The sequence below is a fragment of the Dasypus novemcinctus genome, chromosome 11 (assembly GCF_030445035.2).
Source record: "Dasypus novemcinctus isolate mDasNov1 chromosome 11, mDasNov1.1.hap2, whole genome shotgun sequence".
Classification (NCBI taxonomy): domain Eukaryota; kingdom Metazoa; phylum Chordata; class Mammalia; order Cingulata; family Dasypodidae; genus Dasypus; species Dasypus novemcinctus.
Window position 1 is genome coordinate 121901380 of NC_080683.1, and position 18562 is coordinate 121919941.

The 18562-nt window shown below is 47.1% G+C and overlaps 1 protein-coding gene across 7 annotated transcripts in view; it reads left to right on the forward strand.

The window, feature by feature from the left end:
- The window catches only part of ADGRG6 (adhesion G protein-coupled receptor G6), a 130937-nt gene that overhangs the window by 106578 nt on the left and 5797 nt on the right, over positions 1 to 18562 (forward strand). For all 7 annotated transcript variants that reach the window (XM_071218693.1, XM_004452023.5, XM_023586964.3 and 4 more), the window contains 4 exons: positions 2028 to 2124; positions 4230 to 4513; positions 15743 to 15844; positions 16448 to 16600. In XM_071218693.1, coding sequence (XP_071074794.1) covers positions 2028 to 2124; positions 4230 to 4513; positions 15743 to 15844; positions 16448 to 16600 — 636 coding nt within the window. The remainder of the gene's footprint in view (positions 1 to 2027; positions 2125 to 4229; positions 4514 to 15742; positions 15845 to 16447; positions 16601 to 18562) is intronic.

The window sequence follows — 18562 nt, forward strand, 5'->3', positions numbered from 1 at the left end:
GGAGGAACTGTCCAGTTGCCAATGATGTGGCCCCTGGGCACGTGTCCCCGGGAAGGGGCAGCCTCAGAAGTGTATCTTTCAACTAAAAGCGGTTCCACAGCCCTCAGCAACCTCAGGAGGGAAGGAGAGCCAACCCCTGGCTCTTGAGTCACCACAAACCTATTTCCTCTGCCCAAAACCAGCCTGGTCGTGTCTGGAGGAGCAGCTGGCCTGGCAGGGCTGCCTTTCCATTAAACTTCAGCACGTAAAGGCCGGCTCGGACCCTCAGCTGTACTCAACCCAGACGCAGGCCATGTCTTGGACATGAGAGAGGAACACTAGTGTTGTGTGTGCGACCAGGACGCACCTAGAAGTTGTTAGCATGAGCTCTCGGCCCTCTAGGGAACGCTTAGTCCGTTAGGAATCTTCCGATGGGCTCCTCTTTTATCTGCTGTTTCCTGGGGCTGCTGTGGCAGAGAGCCACCACTTGGATGGCTCTACACGGTTGGAACGTCTTGCCTCCTGGCTCTGGAGGCTGGTAGTCCAAAACCCAGGTGTTGGCAGGGCCGTGCTCCCGCTGAGAGCTCCGGGAAGAGTGCTCCCTGCCCGTCTCCTGCCTTCTGCTGGTTTGCCGCCAGCCCTTGGCACTCCATGGCTTGTGGCCTCTGCCCTCGTCTGCCCATGGCTTCTCTCTCTCTGGGTCCATCTGCTCTTCTTATAAGGACACCGTCCCATTGGCTTAGGGCCTAGCCCACACCAGTGGGACCTCATCTCAGCGAGCTCCGCCTGCCAAGGTGCTGGGAGGAGGGACTGCAGCAAATTTTTTGGAGGGACATGATTCCAACTGTAACATCTGGCTTTCAGATCAGGACAGGCATTTTCATGCTTCTTCATGAACTTCTTTTTCAGATGGTGTATTAGCCAGCCAAGGGGGTGCTGATGCAAAATACCACAAATTGGTTGACTTTTATAAAGGGTATTCATTTGGGGTAGTTGCTTACAGTTACCAGGCCATAAAGCATAAGTTGCTTCCCTCACCAAAGACTGTTTTCATGTGTTAGAGCAAGATGCTGCCGACAGCTGCCAGGGTTCAGGCTTCCTGGTTTCCTCCCTTCCAGGGTCTTGCTTCTCCTGGGTTCAAGGTTCCTTTCTTCCCAGGGCTTGCTTCTTCCTGGGCTCAGGATTCTTCTCTTCCTGGGGCTTGCTTCTCTTTCCTCTGTGAGCTGACTTCCTGGGGCTCCAGCTTAAGGCTTCAGCATCAAACTCCAACGACAAAACTCCAGCATCAGAAACCCTCACATCAAAAGTTCCACCTCTGTTCTTTGTCACGCCTTTTATCTGTGAGTCCCCACCCACTAAAGGGTGAGACTCAACACCCTAATGACATGGCACAATCAAAGCCCTAATCACAACTCAAGCATGCCCAGTAATAGACCAGATTACAAACAGAATCAATATCTATTTTTGGAACTCATAACTATATCAAACTGCTACAGATGGCAAAATGGGAGTGGGAATACACAGCGAGCAGACATTTCCAAGGCACCTGACACCACGGTGAAAGGACAGAGCAGTTTCTCAGAGAATTAGGGTCGCGAGGTACTTCCCCACAGAAATATCCAAGGGAATTCATTATAGTCTCTAGAAGGAAGAGACTTTAAAGATTCACATCTTCTTACTTCCTCCCACGTTTTCTAAAGACTTCTTTCTTATTATAGAATGCAGTCACCTAAATCAGCTGCTGTCACCTTATCTGCCTGGAATGGAGTGACACGGCATCATTAGTGAAGCCACGTGCTCCGGTGCTGGGTTCGCTTTAGATCAGCTTCTGTGTTTTTTAGCGGGGACCACTAAGCAGAGAAAATATTTCCCTAGCTGTCATTTAAGAGGAGGTTTTCATTCGACTTGGATTCCCATGCCAAGGGGGTTTTGTGTTGTTTTAACCACGTTGCCAGTTCAGAGGCTCCTCCACTGTGTCTTGTGCCCCTTTTCCTGCGTGCCATTGCTGTTTCCAAAGTGCCGTCTGCATCGTGCTCTCTTTATAACAGGTTTGCCCGCCTTGGTGGTCTCAGTCATTCTAGCGAGCAGAAAACAAAATGAAGTCTACGGAAGACAAAGCTACGGAGAAGAGCAAAGGGATGAATTGTAAGTAACGGAGGTCCACTGGGAATCTCTTTTAGCGTCTGTCTTAAAGGGTTGGGGTGAGTTTGCACCGCTTTGCCCAGGTCTCTGCTCCGTCACAGGGTCACTCAGTTAACGGCCCCGGGATGTCCGTGCCTCTTTTCCTTTACTGATATTCCACTGTATTACCTGTTGGACTCAGGAGCTGTTCTTCGACACCAGTCTCTCCCTTTGAAGACCCACTCTGTTGAGGCACGTCTGTGCCTCTCCCACCTCCTCACACACTCCTTGCAGAGTCTTGGTTGGCAGTATCAGCCTGTGAATGGTGCCCAGCCAGTGTGGCTATTCAGTGGAGATTTAGAGAAGAGAGAAGTCCGCGTGCCTTGAATAACGTGCAGCATTCCCATCAGACCAAGGCTGCGGTTTTTGCACGGTTCATTTGAGCAGTTACTTTATTGCATATTTTTTTCTAGTGCACACGAGGTGCTCAGCAAACATTTGTTGGTTGAGTGAATCACTGTTATGTGCACACTTCAAGGATCGATCACACTTACACATCCTTGTAGCCTCATCTTCTTTCCTGTTTCTAAAGTAACACTCACATGGCCCCACAAGGAAATGTTAGATTATATCTATGGTAACAGAATAAATTTTTTTAAAAATCCATGGAACTACACTACCTAAGTTAAACCATGGCCTATTAGAATATGTATTATATAACACATAGTTATAAAAATGTGCTTTCATCAATGGTAACAAATGTCCCACACCCATGCAAGTTGTTAATAATGAGGTGGTATATGAGAATTTTCTATTTCAGGCACGACTGTTCTATAAACCCACAACATCTCTAATAAAGAAAAAAAAAAGGACCCCACGAAAACTAGGGGAAATAAAGATCCAGGTCCCAAACCAGGATTCTAAGGGGCCTCCCTTTGTGAAGAAGGGTTAGCTCCAGAGACAAGCAGTGCTTTTACCATAAGCTGTATTAGAGTGGAAGTCAGAGAATAAGTTCTAGCAAGGGAATTGGAAAGTCCAGGACTTTGCACCCCTGCTCTGTGAGCGACCTGCCTCCAGCTGCTGGCTGAGCATTTGCTGTGTGCAGGAGTCACGAAAAGCTCTAGGAGTCGAGGAAGTCCAAGACACAGCTTCGTCCTCCGTGGAGGTCACTTTCCAGTGTGGAGGACGTAGTCCATCCTGGTGACCATTTACTCCAGGAATTTGAGGAGGACTTTGATGGACTCAAATAGTGCATCAGGTTTTGAAGCGCCTAAGGGCGTCCACGGGTGAATTAGGTTCTGCCAGCTGCGGTATTTGTCAGTTTACTCATCGTCTCCTTTACATACACTCCCATCTTAAAGTGGCCTTCCTCTTACCTGATCTGTCTTTCCTTCTGAATAGCACGGACGCTTCTTTAGCTCACAGGGACACTGATCGATGTCAGCTTGCTAACCGTGCTTGAGAAGTGTCGTGTGCGAGATTTGATGAGAATGTCACAGTTCTGGAGTAGGGCCTTGCCGTCACCAGCTCAGCTGGTGGAGTTACTTTGTCTGCGGTAATGGAACCCCCAATTTCATATTTAAATAAATGGAATCTGCCTGGCTCACGGGGCAAGCCACATGGAAGCGGCAACCTCTGGCTCTGATGTGGCTGAAGACACCCGGGCCCCTTGGGGTGGCTCCGGGCCGTTCTCTGCTGCAGGTGCAGGGCTGTTCTTGCGTTGGAGGTACAAGAACGGGCGAGGGCCTTGCCGGCTGGGCCGGGGAACCACCCTCCCCAGAGCCCTTAGCTGACCTTTCCTTCCCTATCGCTTTCTAGGTCAGGGCCACACGGGCGCCCCTGAGTATAGAGGAGGCCGAGGAAATGAACACGGGGCTTTCCCACCCTCAAGAGTGCAGGCCCCTGGGGGGGAGGTCGTTACGGTTTGGGGACCCCCTTGAGTGGCTCCCCGCCAAGCCAGAGTTGAAGAAGCCACCTTCTTTTCTTGTTAACTGTTGACTTAATTTAACGAAGGGGACGGCCACTTAAAAAAAAGAAAGGAAAGGCAGAGAGGGAAGCAGGAGTGGGCAGCGAAGGGCGACGGCGCGGGCCCCCCCGGCCGCCCGCCTCAGCGCGCCCCGCTCTTGCAGCTGCTGGATCCGGGACCCGGTGGTGTTCTACGTGACCTGCGCCGGCTACTTCGGGGTCATGTTCCTGCTGAACGTCGCCATGTTCGTCGTGGTCATGGTGCAGATCTGCGGCCGCAACGGCAAGCGGGGCGGCCGGAGCGTGCGCGAGGAGGTGCTGCGCGGCCTGCGCAGCGTCGTCAGCCTCACCTTCCTGCTGGGCATGACCTGGGGCTTCGCCTTCTTCGCCTGGGGGCCCCTCTACGTGCCGTTCACGTACCTCTTCTCCATCTTCAACTCGCTGCAAGGTGAGCGGCGCCCGCGTGCCCGTGCTGCCCGGCCCGCGGTGTTGGCACGCAGCCTCCCTCTGGGAAGGTCGCCGGGAAGCTCCTGGGGTGCCATGCCGGGGGCCAGCCCAGGTCCAGGCACGGGCGGGGGGTCCTCGTCACACGCGAGGTAAGTGAGGCGGGAGGTACCCCACGTACCTAGAACAGTGCCCGGCAGAGCACGGGCTCCCCACCCGGGTCCTGCAGGTGAGTGGGCACCGGGCAGGGGTGTCCCGTCGAGAGCCCTGAGGGAGGTGAGGGCGGCACAGGACAGCGCACCTCTTCCCCAGGTGTGCCGGGCGTCGCGCTCCTCACAGGTGCGCTTCTTGGCCCGAGGCTTGGACTGTGCAGGGACAGCAGCAATTCCCCTTGACCCCTTAGCTTCTGGGAGTTCCATGGAACCATCAACCCTAGTTGAGGCACCACCGTCTTCTCAAGAGCTGTGGCCATTCTGCAGTTTCACCAGCGCCCGCCAGTAGGAACGTTGTGTCACACGAAGACACAAGGCCTCTTCAAAGAGCTCGGAGTCTGCTCTGGTTCCCTAATGCACACGCTAGCGTGCTCATAAAGGACTTCTCTTGGGCTCAAGGGCGTAGGTGTTATTTCTTTGAAAACGAGAGGGTATTCTTTAAGGCATGGGATGCATCCTGTGCTGTTGAAGACACTGCCGTGTCAGGAGCACCGTGAGGCTGACGTTCTAAGAGGGGGCCAAGTGTGGAATATTTCCGAACAGGAAGGAAGCGCTGATTAACGCTGAAGCTGTCTGAGCTGGGGCGGTGATGGAAGTGAGGTTTGCGATCCGCATGAAATGAGTTGCTTAGTGGGTGCTCCCACAGCTGTGTTCCCAGAAGACTGCCACCGCCAGCGGGAGCCTGCTTAGGCTGCCAGGTCCTCTGCTAGCCTGGGCGCGCCTGCACAAAGTCTGTCTCCTGGTGGGTGGTCGGCAGTTAGTTAAACGAATGAATCCATTGCTGGGTGCAGAGAGGGAGAGGCTTTGGGCATCCCCTAAACCAATCTGAGACTCCTCTGTCATAAATGCTCATTCATTCGTTCAGCACATTTTATTCAGGTTCATGCTCCCATAACAGAGGAAAGATGTGGGCCCATTATCATTAGTAAATAGAATAACGAGCTTCAATCACACGTCTAAAGGATGGAAATGGAGTATATAACCTATGAGTACATCTTCATAGGAGCCAGGCTTTGTAAAGTGAGTATTCCTCTCTTGAATCTCTTTTGTAATACAAAAGTGCCTAAATAAATATTGACAAAAGTGTCTATTAAGAGATTCCATGGGTTTATATTTCAGCTTTGTACATGAAAGGCGCATTGATCTGCCAGCCCAACCTTGTTTTTGCTTTTAGAGTTTCCTGGCAGTTTCAGTAAACTTCAACAGCTACAGCTGTCTGTTCAGCTCAGTTTCCATTAATGAGAATTGGGACGTTTTTTTTTCCCCAGCATGGGTCCCCTGGCAGAAGGGAAAAATGCTGTAAACCATCCTCAAGTCAGGGTTCATCATGAATCACTGAGTTTTAAGACTGGCTTTATAGTATCTAAATTCAGAACAGATTTCTGCATATCCAATGATATTAAAAACACCTCTTAGGAAGGAAATTTAAATTAAAAAGGCAGTGATACAAAGCACAAGACTTCACCAACAATTGCCATCTTGCCAGGCTTATACAAAAGAAAATCCTTAGGTTATGGAAAACCACTTACTGGTTCTTATTGGTGATTTGTTTTCTGGACCTTCCAAGAGAGGCTTTGTTGCAGTAAGAAGTAAGGACTCTCTTACAAATGCATGTAGAATTTAGACATTTTAAAGGAACAATTCAGTGAATGCAATATGAACTCTAGTAGTATTTAGATAAACTAGATGATGAATTTCTTTTCTTTCTGGAACTGTTTTCCAACAAAAGCTTAACATAGTCCCTTTGCTAATGAAACTTACAGTCTAGAAGGAGAGACCAGCAGTAAGCAAACACCTCATAATATGAAAAGTGTCTGGTAATATTGAGAGCACCTGACAGAGGACATGATGTCTGGATTGAAAAGGAGAAACGGAAGAAAGCCGGCAAAAGATGGGAGGCAGGGGGCATTTCCTGCGCAGCGTTCTGTGTGGTTGGGGATTGTAGTGTGTGTGAAGAATTGAAAGAAGCTCATGTCATTTGAGAACAGGGATTGAGCAGGAGAGTGTGAAGATCGCTGGGGACCAAGGAGGAAGAAGGGGTAGACCAGAAGGCCCTTCATTTTCAGTTTCACAAAAACAAAGTCTAAAGAATTTGAGGAACAAGGAATGATACGATGAGATTTGCATTTTGTAAATTCACTTCATTAATTTTTTTCTTCTAAGAGGGAATGATAAATTTATCTTCTCTTAACGTGATGGAATTATGTATCTCTCTGCTTTCAATGTCTTTGCTTATTTCCCGGGGTAAAATGGGCAGGTCGTTTATTACAAATTTTCATCTTTTTTAAAGAATACAATTGGAGACCATAGACTAGTATACAAATTGCTATTCAAAAGAGAACAGATGTTTGACAAAAGTATATCATAATTCAAATGCCCGAGAGCATTAGACTAAACTTCAGGAAATAGAATGTAATTTATCCATAAGAAATTAAAAGCAATTTTCTGGGTTGCCAAGGTCTTGGCCAGAGTCTTTGTGGGCATGTCTCCCACAGTGATGTCATCAACGTTCTCCAAGGATTGAATTATTGCTCTTGAGATGCAACAGAGAGCCATTTGTTATACGAGTAATGAGCCCTATCTCAGACTGTATATTCTGTTCAGCTATATATGAAGCAATATTGACTAATATTCTCAGGCATTATGCTAGCATAATAAGATGCACAAAATGTTTCTGCGAAGAGAAGCAGCAGTGGCGAACACAAAAGGGTATTAGTCTATTCCAACATAGTATTTGCCATGAATTAATTTTGATAACATTGAGATACCCAGAGGAGCAGAAATACTTTATATTTGTGTAGTGCATTGTGGTTTTCAAAGCACTTTCACACACCTCTGTGATCTCACTCAATTCTGGCAGCAATTCTGGAAAGTAGATTCCTCCATTTTATATACAAAAAAGTAGAAGCTCAGAAATGTGGATTGCTTGCCCAAAATTAGTTTGAATCTGACAATATGGTATTGATAATATATTATGAAAATAAGAAAAGTACATTATTAGAGAGCAAAGCATAAGTAGGAAAGGAAAACAGATTACTTCATTGCCTTTTCAGTTTTTTATTTTCAAAGTTTCTAGAAAGTATCTACTTCTATTTTTTAGAAAACACTGTTAGGAAATATATTCATTGAATAAGTGGGAATTCAATCTCTTACCCTTCCAGCAGAGTTCATTTAGGGAAATAAATTTACCATTGTCATTTTAATCCTTTTGGTAAACTAAGCAAGTTAAAGAAAATTATGCAGAAAAATATGCTGAGTGTAAACCAGGCCTCCCTGGCCCCTGGAGGTAAAGGTTGGAGCTTCCTGAAGGTTGAGCTGCTCTGTAATCACATGTACAGAACATGCCAAATTAGTGCCAAGATAAAGAGATGAACTGCCACTTGATCTCTAGCACGTAAAGTGACTTCATTAGCTGATATATGACAAGGAAATGAACTAAGTGTCTCTGGGCTGGTTATTTTGTGCCATGGAGGAGTAGCTTTCTAAAGGTACCTTGGGGTACCAAAAGCAGAATCAGGAAGTCTCCAAGGTAGCCATAAACTCTTGAAGATCCCGATTCCAACCGGCCATCTGCTGAGCTGCTCAGCGAGCAGGACTTGGGCTTCCTACGGAACCTATTCTGTCAAAACTCAGGTACCTCGAGTCTGTGGCTTCCTAACTGGATTAAGTCTTGACTGCCTTTCCCACCCAAACTCCAGAACCACTCACGCTTCTGGGCCTGTGGTGAAGATACCACTCGCTCTCCAGCGCCTTCCACTCTGATCTGATCCCATATCTGCAGTTTCCCCCCGCAACGTATCCCCTAGCTGGATCTTGGTCAGCCTAACTGTTCTGAGGGTAAGCAAAAGGCCATTTGTCAGAAGGCACTGAAGACAATCCTGCTGAGGCAGTAGGTAGCTTGCATGTGGTGAAGATGAGATGAGGAGATGTGGCCCCAAAGGCTTCTTGTCTGTTCCCCCCCAGGCTCCATGGAAGAGAACTTTGACGACAGTAGAAGGAGGACCATACGTGCTGCCCTGAATTTTGCTGCATGTAGAGTTCATGTTCATACTGAAAGGAAACTTTTAGGCATTTTTAAAAGCTTTTTTTTTAAAGTTTTATTTAGTTATTTTTACCCCCCACCTCCAAGATGACTCCCTTGTCTGTCAGCTTGCTGTGTCTGCTCGTCTTCTCCAGGAGGCACTGGGAACTCCCACGTGGGAGACGAGTGCCCAGCTGCCTGAACCACATCCGCTCCCTGCTGACTGTGGCGTCTGCTGGTTGTGACGTCTGCTGGTTGTGGTGTCTGCTGGTTGTGGCATCCGCTTGTCTTCTTTAGGAGGCACCAGGAACCGAACCTGGGACCTCCCATGTGGGAGGTGGGCACCCAACTGTTTGAATCACATCCACTCCCTTTTTTTTACTTTTGATAATCAGGCTAAAGATCTAAGAACATCTCTTTTTTTGGATACTTATTTTGCATCTATCCATTGCCTGAGCCAGGCAAAGGGAAAGAGTTTTATATGGAAGTCAAATATCTAGTCAAAAGTGGATGCAAAGTGTATCTTTCTAACATAAATAGTCAAATGGCCCTGACAAGACCAAGATTAAATATAAGCCCGCATACTCCAGCAAATATAATGCCAGTGCTTAGAGATAGCTTTGCTATTTTAGCAGACTAGTAGATGTGTTGTTTTGTTTTGTTTTAGTAGATGTGGTTTGAAATAAGTGAAAGGACTATATATCAGCAAACAGGGCCGTCCACTTGATGCGGCTCTTTGGAAGTCTTCTCCGCTCAGCTTGGCACACCCTCTCAGGTGTCGCTCCCTCCCCATCCGCCTCCCCAAGTGCAGTGACCCAACCTTGACCTGTGGTGGTGGTGAACTTGTCCAGGAGGATTTGGCCAGGTGGGGTTGGTGCTGCCCTTCCCGTCGGCGGGCTCACGTTCCCACGTGCCTGCAACCCCTCCCCCATCACCACTGACACGTTATTCATTTTTAATGAGAAAATTGAAAAAATTTACTCAGAATTATGACATCTGGAATTCCCATATTGGTATAACTTTTAAAAAAAAATCAGCATATCCCTCCGGTTAGTGAAAGGTGGAGGTCAGAGGAGAGCAGGCGGTGGGGGGCTGAGCGGGTCGGCGGCGGGCTAGGAATCCATTGGTTCACGGTGTGTCCAGGATTTTGTTTTCCTTGTTGTTCTGGCTGGGAATTGGGGTTCTCCTAGGTAATATAAGACCTCAAAGCAGGTATCGAGCCGAAGAACCTGTTGCTCAGGGTTTTGGCTTCGGCTCATCAGTGCAGCGGTTTTTCAGGATGAATTTTCCCCCGGGGGTGACAGCGAGCTCGGGTAGTGGATCTAAAGATTCCACGAAGCCAGCACTGACCTATAAGATGAAGTAGGAGCGCTCACTGTGAATTCAGTCCTTTGGGTTCTCCACCTTCTATGCCGCAATGTTTCCTAACCCTTGGTGAGTTACTAAAGCTCTAAGGTGCTCTGAAGAATAAAACCAGGGAGTCAGGGTACCAGGCTGCAGCTTACAGCACGTGCCTGAAGGACCGGGGCGCAAGATTGTCCAGGTGGCACCTTCTGAGGTGCAGTATGGATGAGAGGAAGATGACTGATGAGAGCGCAGAAACAGGGATGGGAAATAAAATAAAAGACTCCCTTGGGTGTCAACATAGAATGCTGCAGGTTTGTAATTTTAGTTCTGCTTCTGGCACCAACATCTGGAAGTAGATGGGAAAAACAAAACCTCCCAACATAAGAGGGTCTAGCTCGCTCTCTCTTCCCATTTTAGCCTCCCAGTGCCCTTGGCTCTCTTCCTTCTCAAGTCTTTAGAATCTTTCCATTCTGCTCATGTGATATTCCAGATGTGGATTCTTACCACGTTTCCCAGGGCCAAACTTTAAAAGGGATATTTTGTCCTAAAAGAATTGTGGTGCAATATCTTTTGCCAGACTGACTTAAATTCATGGGGAAAAGGCTCTTGACTGCAAACAGGAAAATTACCTATTATGAGAATCCTATTCTGATTTAAAATGGAAAAGTATCTCATGGCTAAAAAGCTACATACGTGTAATACCTTGGAATTTAAAATTTTTTCCTTCCTAAGAACTCTCGTTTCCCATGCTGATTATCTAGTTTTGTCCCATAGCACCCCAGTGCAAAGCAGGAGATGGAGCATTTAAATAACTTCTCCTCTGTCAGGACATTTTAGAGGAGGTATATTCCGTTTTGAATCCAATTTACATTGTCCCATAGACTTACTGGATGTCTGCATACTTAGGAGGTAATGTGGTTGCTTGAAAGAGACAACATCATCCAATGTTTTAGGATTGTGATTTACAGCAGCTCTGCAAAATCTAAAATGTTGCTTTATTAAGTCAATTTTACCTTTTTTTTTGTCTTTATTTTTTTAATATTACATTAAAAAAATATGAGGTCCCCATATACCCCCTCCCCCCCCTCCCCCCACACTTTTTCCACCCTCTCTCAAAGGCAGATCCTCAAAGTAGCTCACATCTTAACCCCAGCAAGGCTGAAAAAGCCCGTCTGTGACCTAGCTCTCTTACAACGTCCACAAAACATCAGGTCCAACTTCTGAAGAGGTTTTCCCTCCAGTATATATGGCATTTATGAAAGTGCTGAGTGTTGGGAAGTAATGATGGAGTATTAAAGGAGGTAGCTTCTAGAAGAGTTGACCTTCCTCTCTCAACTCAGAGCAAGTGATTTGTTGAACCTGAGACTTGGGGAAGGGGTGCCTGTGAGTGGGGGTCCTTGGCTGAAGCTCCTCATCTGGCCCAGGTCTCTAGGGGGTCCCGTTGAGCAAACGCTTGTTTAAGAGTACGCGATCGCTTATCTCTTCAGCTGTGCTTCCAAGACACATTCACGACCAAATCCTGCAATTCAGACTGAATTCAGGGAACACAGAGGTAAGCTGAGGCGAATGGCCCCACCTGTGAGCCCCCGGCCCCTGTGGGGACCTCAGCTCCCACTTTCCAGCCCCCAGGCTCTGGACTCTGTCACTGCCCACACCCCTTAAAACCTTCAAAGGGTCTGCCAGTCGCTCACCAAGTCAAGTTCCTTCTACCGTGTGCTGCTTCTCCAGTGCTCGCGTTCTAAATGAGCGAAGGAGCCCACTTGCTTAGTAGAAGGGTTTCCTGTATTCGCACACAGGTTAGGGAGCTGGAGAAGTGTGGGAGCGGGGAGACCGGGCAATGCTATCAGGTGTAGGACATTTAGAGTGGGATGGGGGCTCCGAACCCAGTGCTGGCCCCTCCCCAGGAAGGGGGAGAAGCCAGCGGCTCCCAGCTTTGCAGTGTTGAGGGCGTGGGAAACCCTCCCCGCCTAGCCAGCCTACGGGCAGGTGCAGCCACCCGGCTGTCCTCCCCACCCTCCTGCCTCCAGCCCAGGGACCTTCAGGAGGGCTTGGCTTAACATTTTTAAAACGACTTTTAAGTGTACAATTCAGCGCATTAATCACGTTCACGGTGCTCAGCGACTGTCAGCACTGTCTGTGTCTGAAATTTTTCATCCCCCAAGCAGAAACTCTGTACCCCTTAAGCAGTGACTCCCATTGCCCCTCCCGCGGCCCCTGGTAATTTTTAAATCCACTTTCTCTATGAATTTGCCAGTTCCATATAGTTCATCAAAGTGGACTCTACAATATTTGTCCTTTCGTGCCTGGCTTATTTCACTTAGCGTGATTTCCAGGTGCATCCGTGTTACAGCGTGCATCGGTGTCCTTTGGCTGTTATGACTGAATAATAACCCCATCCATCTGTGGAGAGGCACTTGGGTTTTCTCCACCCTTGGCTGTTGTGAATAATGCTTCTATGAGCGTTGGTGTACAAGCAGGTTTTTGAAGTTCCTGCTTCCGATTCTTTAGTGTATATACCTAGAAGTGGGATGGGAAGGTCGTATGGTAATTCTGTGTTTAACTTTTTGAGGAATCCACAGTGGTTGTGCTATTTTATATTCTCACCAACAGTGCATGAGGGTTCCTATTCTCTGTGTCCTAGTCAGCAATTATTTTGTTTATGGTTTTATTTTATTTTATTTTTTTGTACTTGTTGTCCTGATGGGTGTGAAGTGCTTTATGTCATTTGCTAACGACACTGAGCATTGTTTCCTGTGCCTTTTGGTCGTTTGTGTATCTTCTTTGGAGAAATGTCTCTTCAGGGTCCTCTGCCCGTGTTTGTAAGGGAGAAATTCTTTTATTTGGAAGCCCCTGTGACCACGAGGCCAGTGTAAGCACGGCACAGCCCACCTGGCATGCCCAGGGAGGGCAGGGAAGGGGAGGGCACGAGGAGCAGGGGCTTCCCTGAAGCCTCCGAAGGGGCCTCTGCTGGCGGCGCTCCCTGGAGCTCTTGCTCAAAGTCTCAAGGAGCAGTCCCTTCCCGGTGAAGTCCCCAGGTCCAGTGCAGAGAGCTGGGGGGCCTGGGCTGTTTCCCCATCGCGGCTCTCTCCCTCGCTCTCCCCGGGGACCTCTCTGGCTCTCTGGTCCCTGGGAGCTCCTAGGCAGGGGGAGCTGCTACACCTGGGGACGGAGAGGCCCCGGGAGCCATAGGGGGGGCAAGGAGGCCCTGGGCTGGCCTTTGAGGGCCCCGGCCGTGGGGGCCTGGTCCAGAACACGTCACACAGCAGAGGGGAAGGTCCTCCAGCGCCCGTTGTCGGCCCCGCAGCTCCGGAGCACGAGCAGGGGGACCGTGGAGCAGGGGCAGGTGGGCAGCAGTGCTTTGTCCAGCGGAGACGCGCCGTGGGCCAAAGTGTGTACAGTTGGTCACTCCTTTGTCCTGACTCAACACAGCCTTGTCCTTTTGGGTGCGGGGGCATGTCATGACAGCACCAAGCTCCCCAAGGGTAGCCCCTTCCACTCCGTTCTCTGCCCTGGCCAGAGTCTGGCACAGGGGGCCTCCAGGTTTCCCTCAAGCCGCCTGGAGCCCCAGGTGGACCACCGTTCTCGAAAGAGCCACAGGGGCCGGTGCAGACCTGATCTGCCGAGCAAAGCCAGGCTTTGGGCCCTGGGGACTTCTGACCAGAGGGGCCAGGAGAGGAGCAGGCTGTCCTCCTGAACTGCCACCCCCAGGAGCCCCCCTGGTCCTCCGGGACCCCCCGGCTCCCCCTGTCCTGACTGCAGCAAGTTAGGAAGAAAACTAGGAGATGGTGTCAAGGACATATCTCTGGAATAAGGAGTGGTTGACTGTGTGGATGCGCTAAGTAAAATGGGAATGGAGAGAATGGAGTTAGTAATTTGAGAGTCAACGTGGCATTTGCAAGAGCAGTTGTCCTGGGTTCATGGACGTGGGAGGCCATGTTTGCGGTGGGCTGAGAGGAGAAGAGCAAGGAAGGAGAGGCAGGAGACGCTATACTAGGGGAGTAGGCCAGACAGAGAGGACCAATACTGTAGAACATGAAATATCGAGGAGAGGCAAATTCATGGAGACAGGAGGTCGCTTCCAGGAGTCCAAGAGCCAGGGGAAGGGACCGGAGCAGTTCCTTCATGGATGGCAAGTGTGTGTTTGAGGGGAATGAAAAAGTTGTGTTAACGAATGGTGGTGATGGCTGCACAGAGTGTAAATTGAATTGTACCCCTTGCAGTGGTGAAAATGACAAAATTTATATTTTATATGTATTACTAGAGTAAAATTTTTTAAAAGTTACGGTGAACAAAATCAAGTCGCTTTTATGACCATGTGGCAGGAGTTCTGTGTGTTCCACAAACTGATTCCATAAGTAAAGGATAATTTTATAATCCAAGCCTTTATGGAAGGAAAATTTGTGAAAGACTCTGAAACGGACAAGTGTAGGTGTTTTCAAAATGGCGTTGTCTAGCACACTCTTCTGGGTCATCTGATTCTTTGGGGTCCCTGCCTTTCCTTGTCTTTGTAGTCTTTTACCAATCTGTAAATTGTAGACAAATAATCAGTGCTAATGGTTCTTGTCCTTCGACATGCAAATAAATTTTCATCCAGTGGCAATACAACTGATTTCTTCCTCCTCTGCTCAAGAAGCCTGTTTTGCAACTATTAAGTAAATTCATTTCAGCATTTCTTGACTACTGATATATGTCTACTCTTTGAATTCTTCTTTGAACCACTTGAATCATCTAGTTGATTTTCTTATTAATAAGTAAATAAAATCTTTGACCATGTATATTTTAAAAAGTAGAGGCATCAAAAGATCAAAAGCTAACCATTTCAAGAAGTTAGTTGGAAAAGAGAATGGAAATGTTGAAGCTGGAAGAAGATTGGGGCTAAGGCAGGCCGGTTTGCCTTGTTTTTAAACAAAAGCTACTAGAATATGGTTGCCTGGTAATGAGAGTAACCAAGCCTAGAGGACCAGACACTGATGCGGTGGCAAGGAGAGAGCTCAATTGCAGAAGCAAAATCCTTAAAACAGTTCAAAGGAGTTGGTTTCCAAAGCACACGTGATACTGTCATTTTGGAAAGTGCAAAGAACTATTTCTGTGTTAAGATGTTGAGAAATTAAAGCAGGCCAGGAAATCAGTGATTAGGTAGAGCCTCGAATTTGATGATTTTCAGCCATTATGATCTACAAAAATAGCAATTTTCGGTGGTTCTACCTAATATACTGTGGTTACAGCTATAATAAAATATATACCTAAGATAGCTCAGAAGCCACAAGTTGAAAATAAATAATGAGCTTATGGGTAGTGTCAGTTTTCTCTTTTACCTAAGTTTTTGAAAAGTTCTTGTGAAATCTAAAAACACAAAGGAAAACAGCAAATGCTTCTTAAGTTGACGATTCTTTTAACTCTGTTTTTACATCAAGTCATAACACATGCCACGCAAGACAGTCAGGACAGAATCAGCTCCAGGGAATTGGTCTAGTTTCCTCGGATCCACTGAGATCAACCCTGAAGGACCGCAATGTCTGCGAGGATTCTCGGCGTCCTTGCCTTAGGAGCTGCGTTTCTCCATGATTCAAGTTAAAATGAACCTATGTGTTTTCTCATGTATCTTTACCAACATGCCAGTCGACTTAGACATTGATATTTTCTTTTGTCCCAGGCTTATTTATATTCATCTTCCACTGTGCTATGAAAGAGAATGTTCAGAAGCAGTGGCGGCAGCACCTGTGCTGCGGGAGGTTCCGAAGAGCCGACAACTCAGGTAAAGGGCTCGGTGTTGATGGCTCTTAACTCCAACAGGATCCCGACACCTTTGCCATTTCGTTCTTGTTGTTAGAGTCAAAGCCACCCCGTCTCAGCAGTGGCAAATTGTCACATGCAAATGTGGAATGGGAATCTTCGAATATTAAGATAAGAAAAGATCTGACAGCTCTGGGCCCTGAATCCCATGCAGGTTACACGACTACTCTGACCCCTCAGAAACCTCGAGATCTGGAGAGGCCACTGTGTGTCCCTGCCTTTTCTCATTTTTCAGACCCTCAATTACATTATTGGAGAAAGCGCTTTTTCTCAGAACAAAAAAAATATCTGTACAAAGTATTACTCTTGTTTGTAAGCATCAGTGGCTACTTCTCACCCTTTAGGATGCTAAGGTGGGAATTTAAGCAACATACACACAGGTCAGAGTAAAGGCTGTCTCGGTCTCGTCAGCTTATTGCTTATATGTCGGTCTCTTCTCTGAGCCATTACCATCATATTAGAAAATCAAATGTTCTGTGTAAGTTACTTAAATAATGTGGTGATTAATTTTTCAGGGCAGAGTCTGTTCTTCAATAGAGTAGATTGATGTCATTTTTTTTTTCAGATTGGAGTAAGACAGCTACCAACATCATCAAGAAGAGTTCCGATAATCTAGGGAAATCTTTGTCGTCAAGCTCCATTGGCTCCAACTCAACTTACCTGACATCCAAGTCAAAATCCAGTTTGATCACTTACTTCAAAAGGGACAGCCACACTGGTGAGTCTGGGCCTGCTGGAGTTGCCCACGTGCAGGTCTCATCACGTGCCTGTTGGGAAATTGGCACATCGTGGACTTCAAAGGTCACAGTACCCAATGGGGTGCTTAGCTTAGATTTATGAAAGTCAGGGTCTATTCGAAGACCTTACCCCACACCTTTGTGAATATTTTGTTGTTATTTTAGAATCCAAACAATCTACACAGCCCTGCTGTCGTTTACCCTATGACGGTAACATCATCATTTGACTCCAAACTCAGTTTTCTCCAGTAATCACAGTATTCTGTTTAAAATTTCAGTTGCAGATGACCTCAGCATAGTAGAAAAGTAACCTGACAAATTGGCTTGGTGTGGGCATGGGGTAAATGGCATCCAGGGCACCTGTTATGAGAAGACCATTGGAAGTGGTGCTGGCCATTGCTCTCAACCCGCTGACCGAATGTGAAAGCATGGAGAGTGTAATATTGGGAAAGGAGGCAGGACTGCCTGCACAATGTGTCTTTGCTCAGCTCCTATTGTCCTTTCATGATATTAACTATGTCCAGAAGTTCTAACCTTGAACATGTGTATGGACAAGCCTGACAGCCACTCAGAAGTTTAAGAACTCATGCTGTACTTGCTAGCCAGTGGGAGGCTGTAAAGAGGCACAATCTCTGAATAACTTCAAAGGGAAATGACAGAATTGCTTTTTTCAGTCAAACACATTTGTCTACACTGAGCATGCAGCACTTTCCTAATTCAGACACATCTAAGCGGATAATGAAAACTATTGTTTAAAATTTTTAGTTTAGCTATTAAATGTGAGCGATGCAGAAGGAGAGTATGATGTACGATGTGTCTGTAAGTGTCCACATTGCAAACGCTCGAATTAGAAAACTCCCTCGTGTATACTTGAATCTGTGTACATGCCCCTCCCTGCACCGCCTCCAAAGCTTGCCGTTGGGGTGGCCTCTGGCTCTGGAGAAGTTGGAGTGTCTAGAGGATGTTAAGTCTGAAATTAATTAAAGAAGGATCTGGAAACTTCAAACAGCTCAGGACAGATTTTCTTAAAGTTTCTTGGAGTGCAGGACTTCTTGGGAGTGGAGTGAAAGGCCCTCTGCCGAGGCAAAGCTTGGCAATCACGAACACAGACCGTTTCGCCTAAAATGTCCAGGTCCGTGCCTGAGATTATCTGGTGTAAGGAAATAATGGCAGATCTAAAACAGCTCATTCTGTCCACTTGGTAATTCCCTGGCACAAAATATCCTTACCTTGCAGGGCATGATTTCTTTCACTTTATTTAAATAAACTCAAATACTTACTTTGGCTCCCCTTGTTTTTTTTCCCCCCTGCTTAGTCTTAGCTGGTTTTTAAAATATATATATATATTTTAAAAGCTTTCAATTATATAAATACTACATAAAAAATACAAGGGATTCCCATATACTCCACCTCTTCCCCATCCCACACTTCCCCACATTAACAGCATCCTTTCATTAGTGTGGTACCTTTGTTACAATTGGTGAATACATATTGAAGCCTTGCTAACCATGGAGTATAGTTTACATTATAGTTCAGACTGTGCCCCGCACAGTTTTATAGGATTTGACAAAATGCATAATAACCTGTATCCATCCTTGCAGTGTCATGCAGGACAATGCCAACGTCCCAAAAATGCCCCCATGTTACACCTGTTCTTCCCTCTCCCTCCCCTCAGAACTTCTGGTGGCCTCTGCTTTTATATCCATGACAAAATTTCTTGCATTGCTAGAATAGTCCGTCTAAAGCAGAATAATGCTAAGTCTACTTGAGTCCACTGCTCATTCCCCAGTCTTGAAGATTCGGGAATGGGGATGGCCTCTTTCTAATTGGGAGGGGGCTTCGATCCCATGGGGCGGATGGATGGAACTGTCTTGCTCTGGCTCCCCCTCTAAAAATACATGTAAATAATGCATGATCAGCCAGCCATGGATAGGAATTAGAGC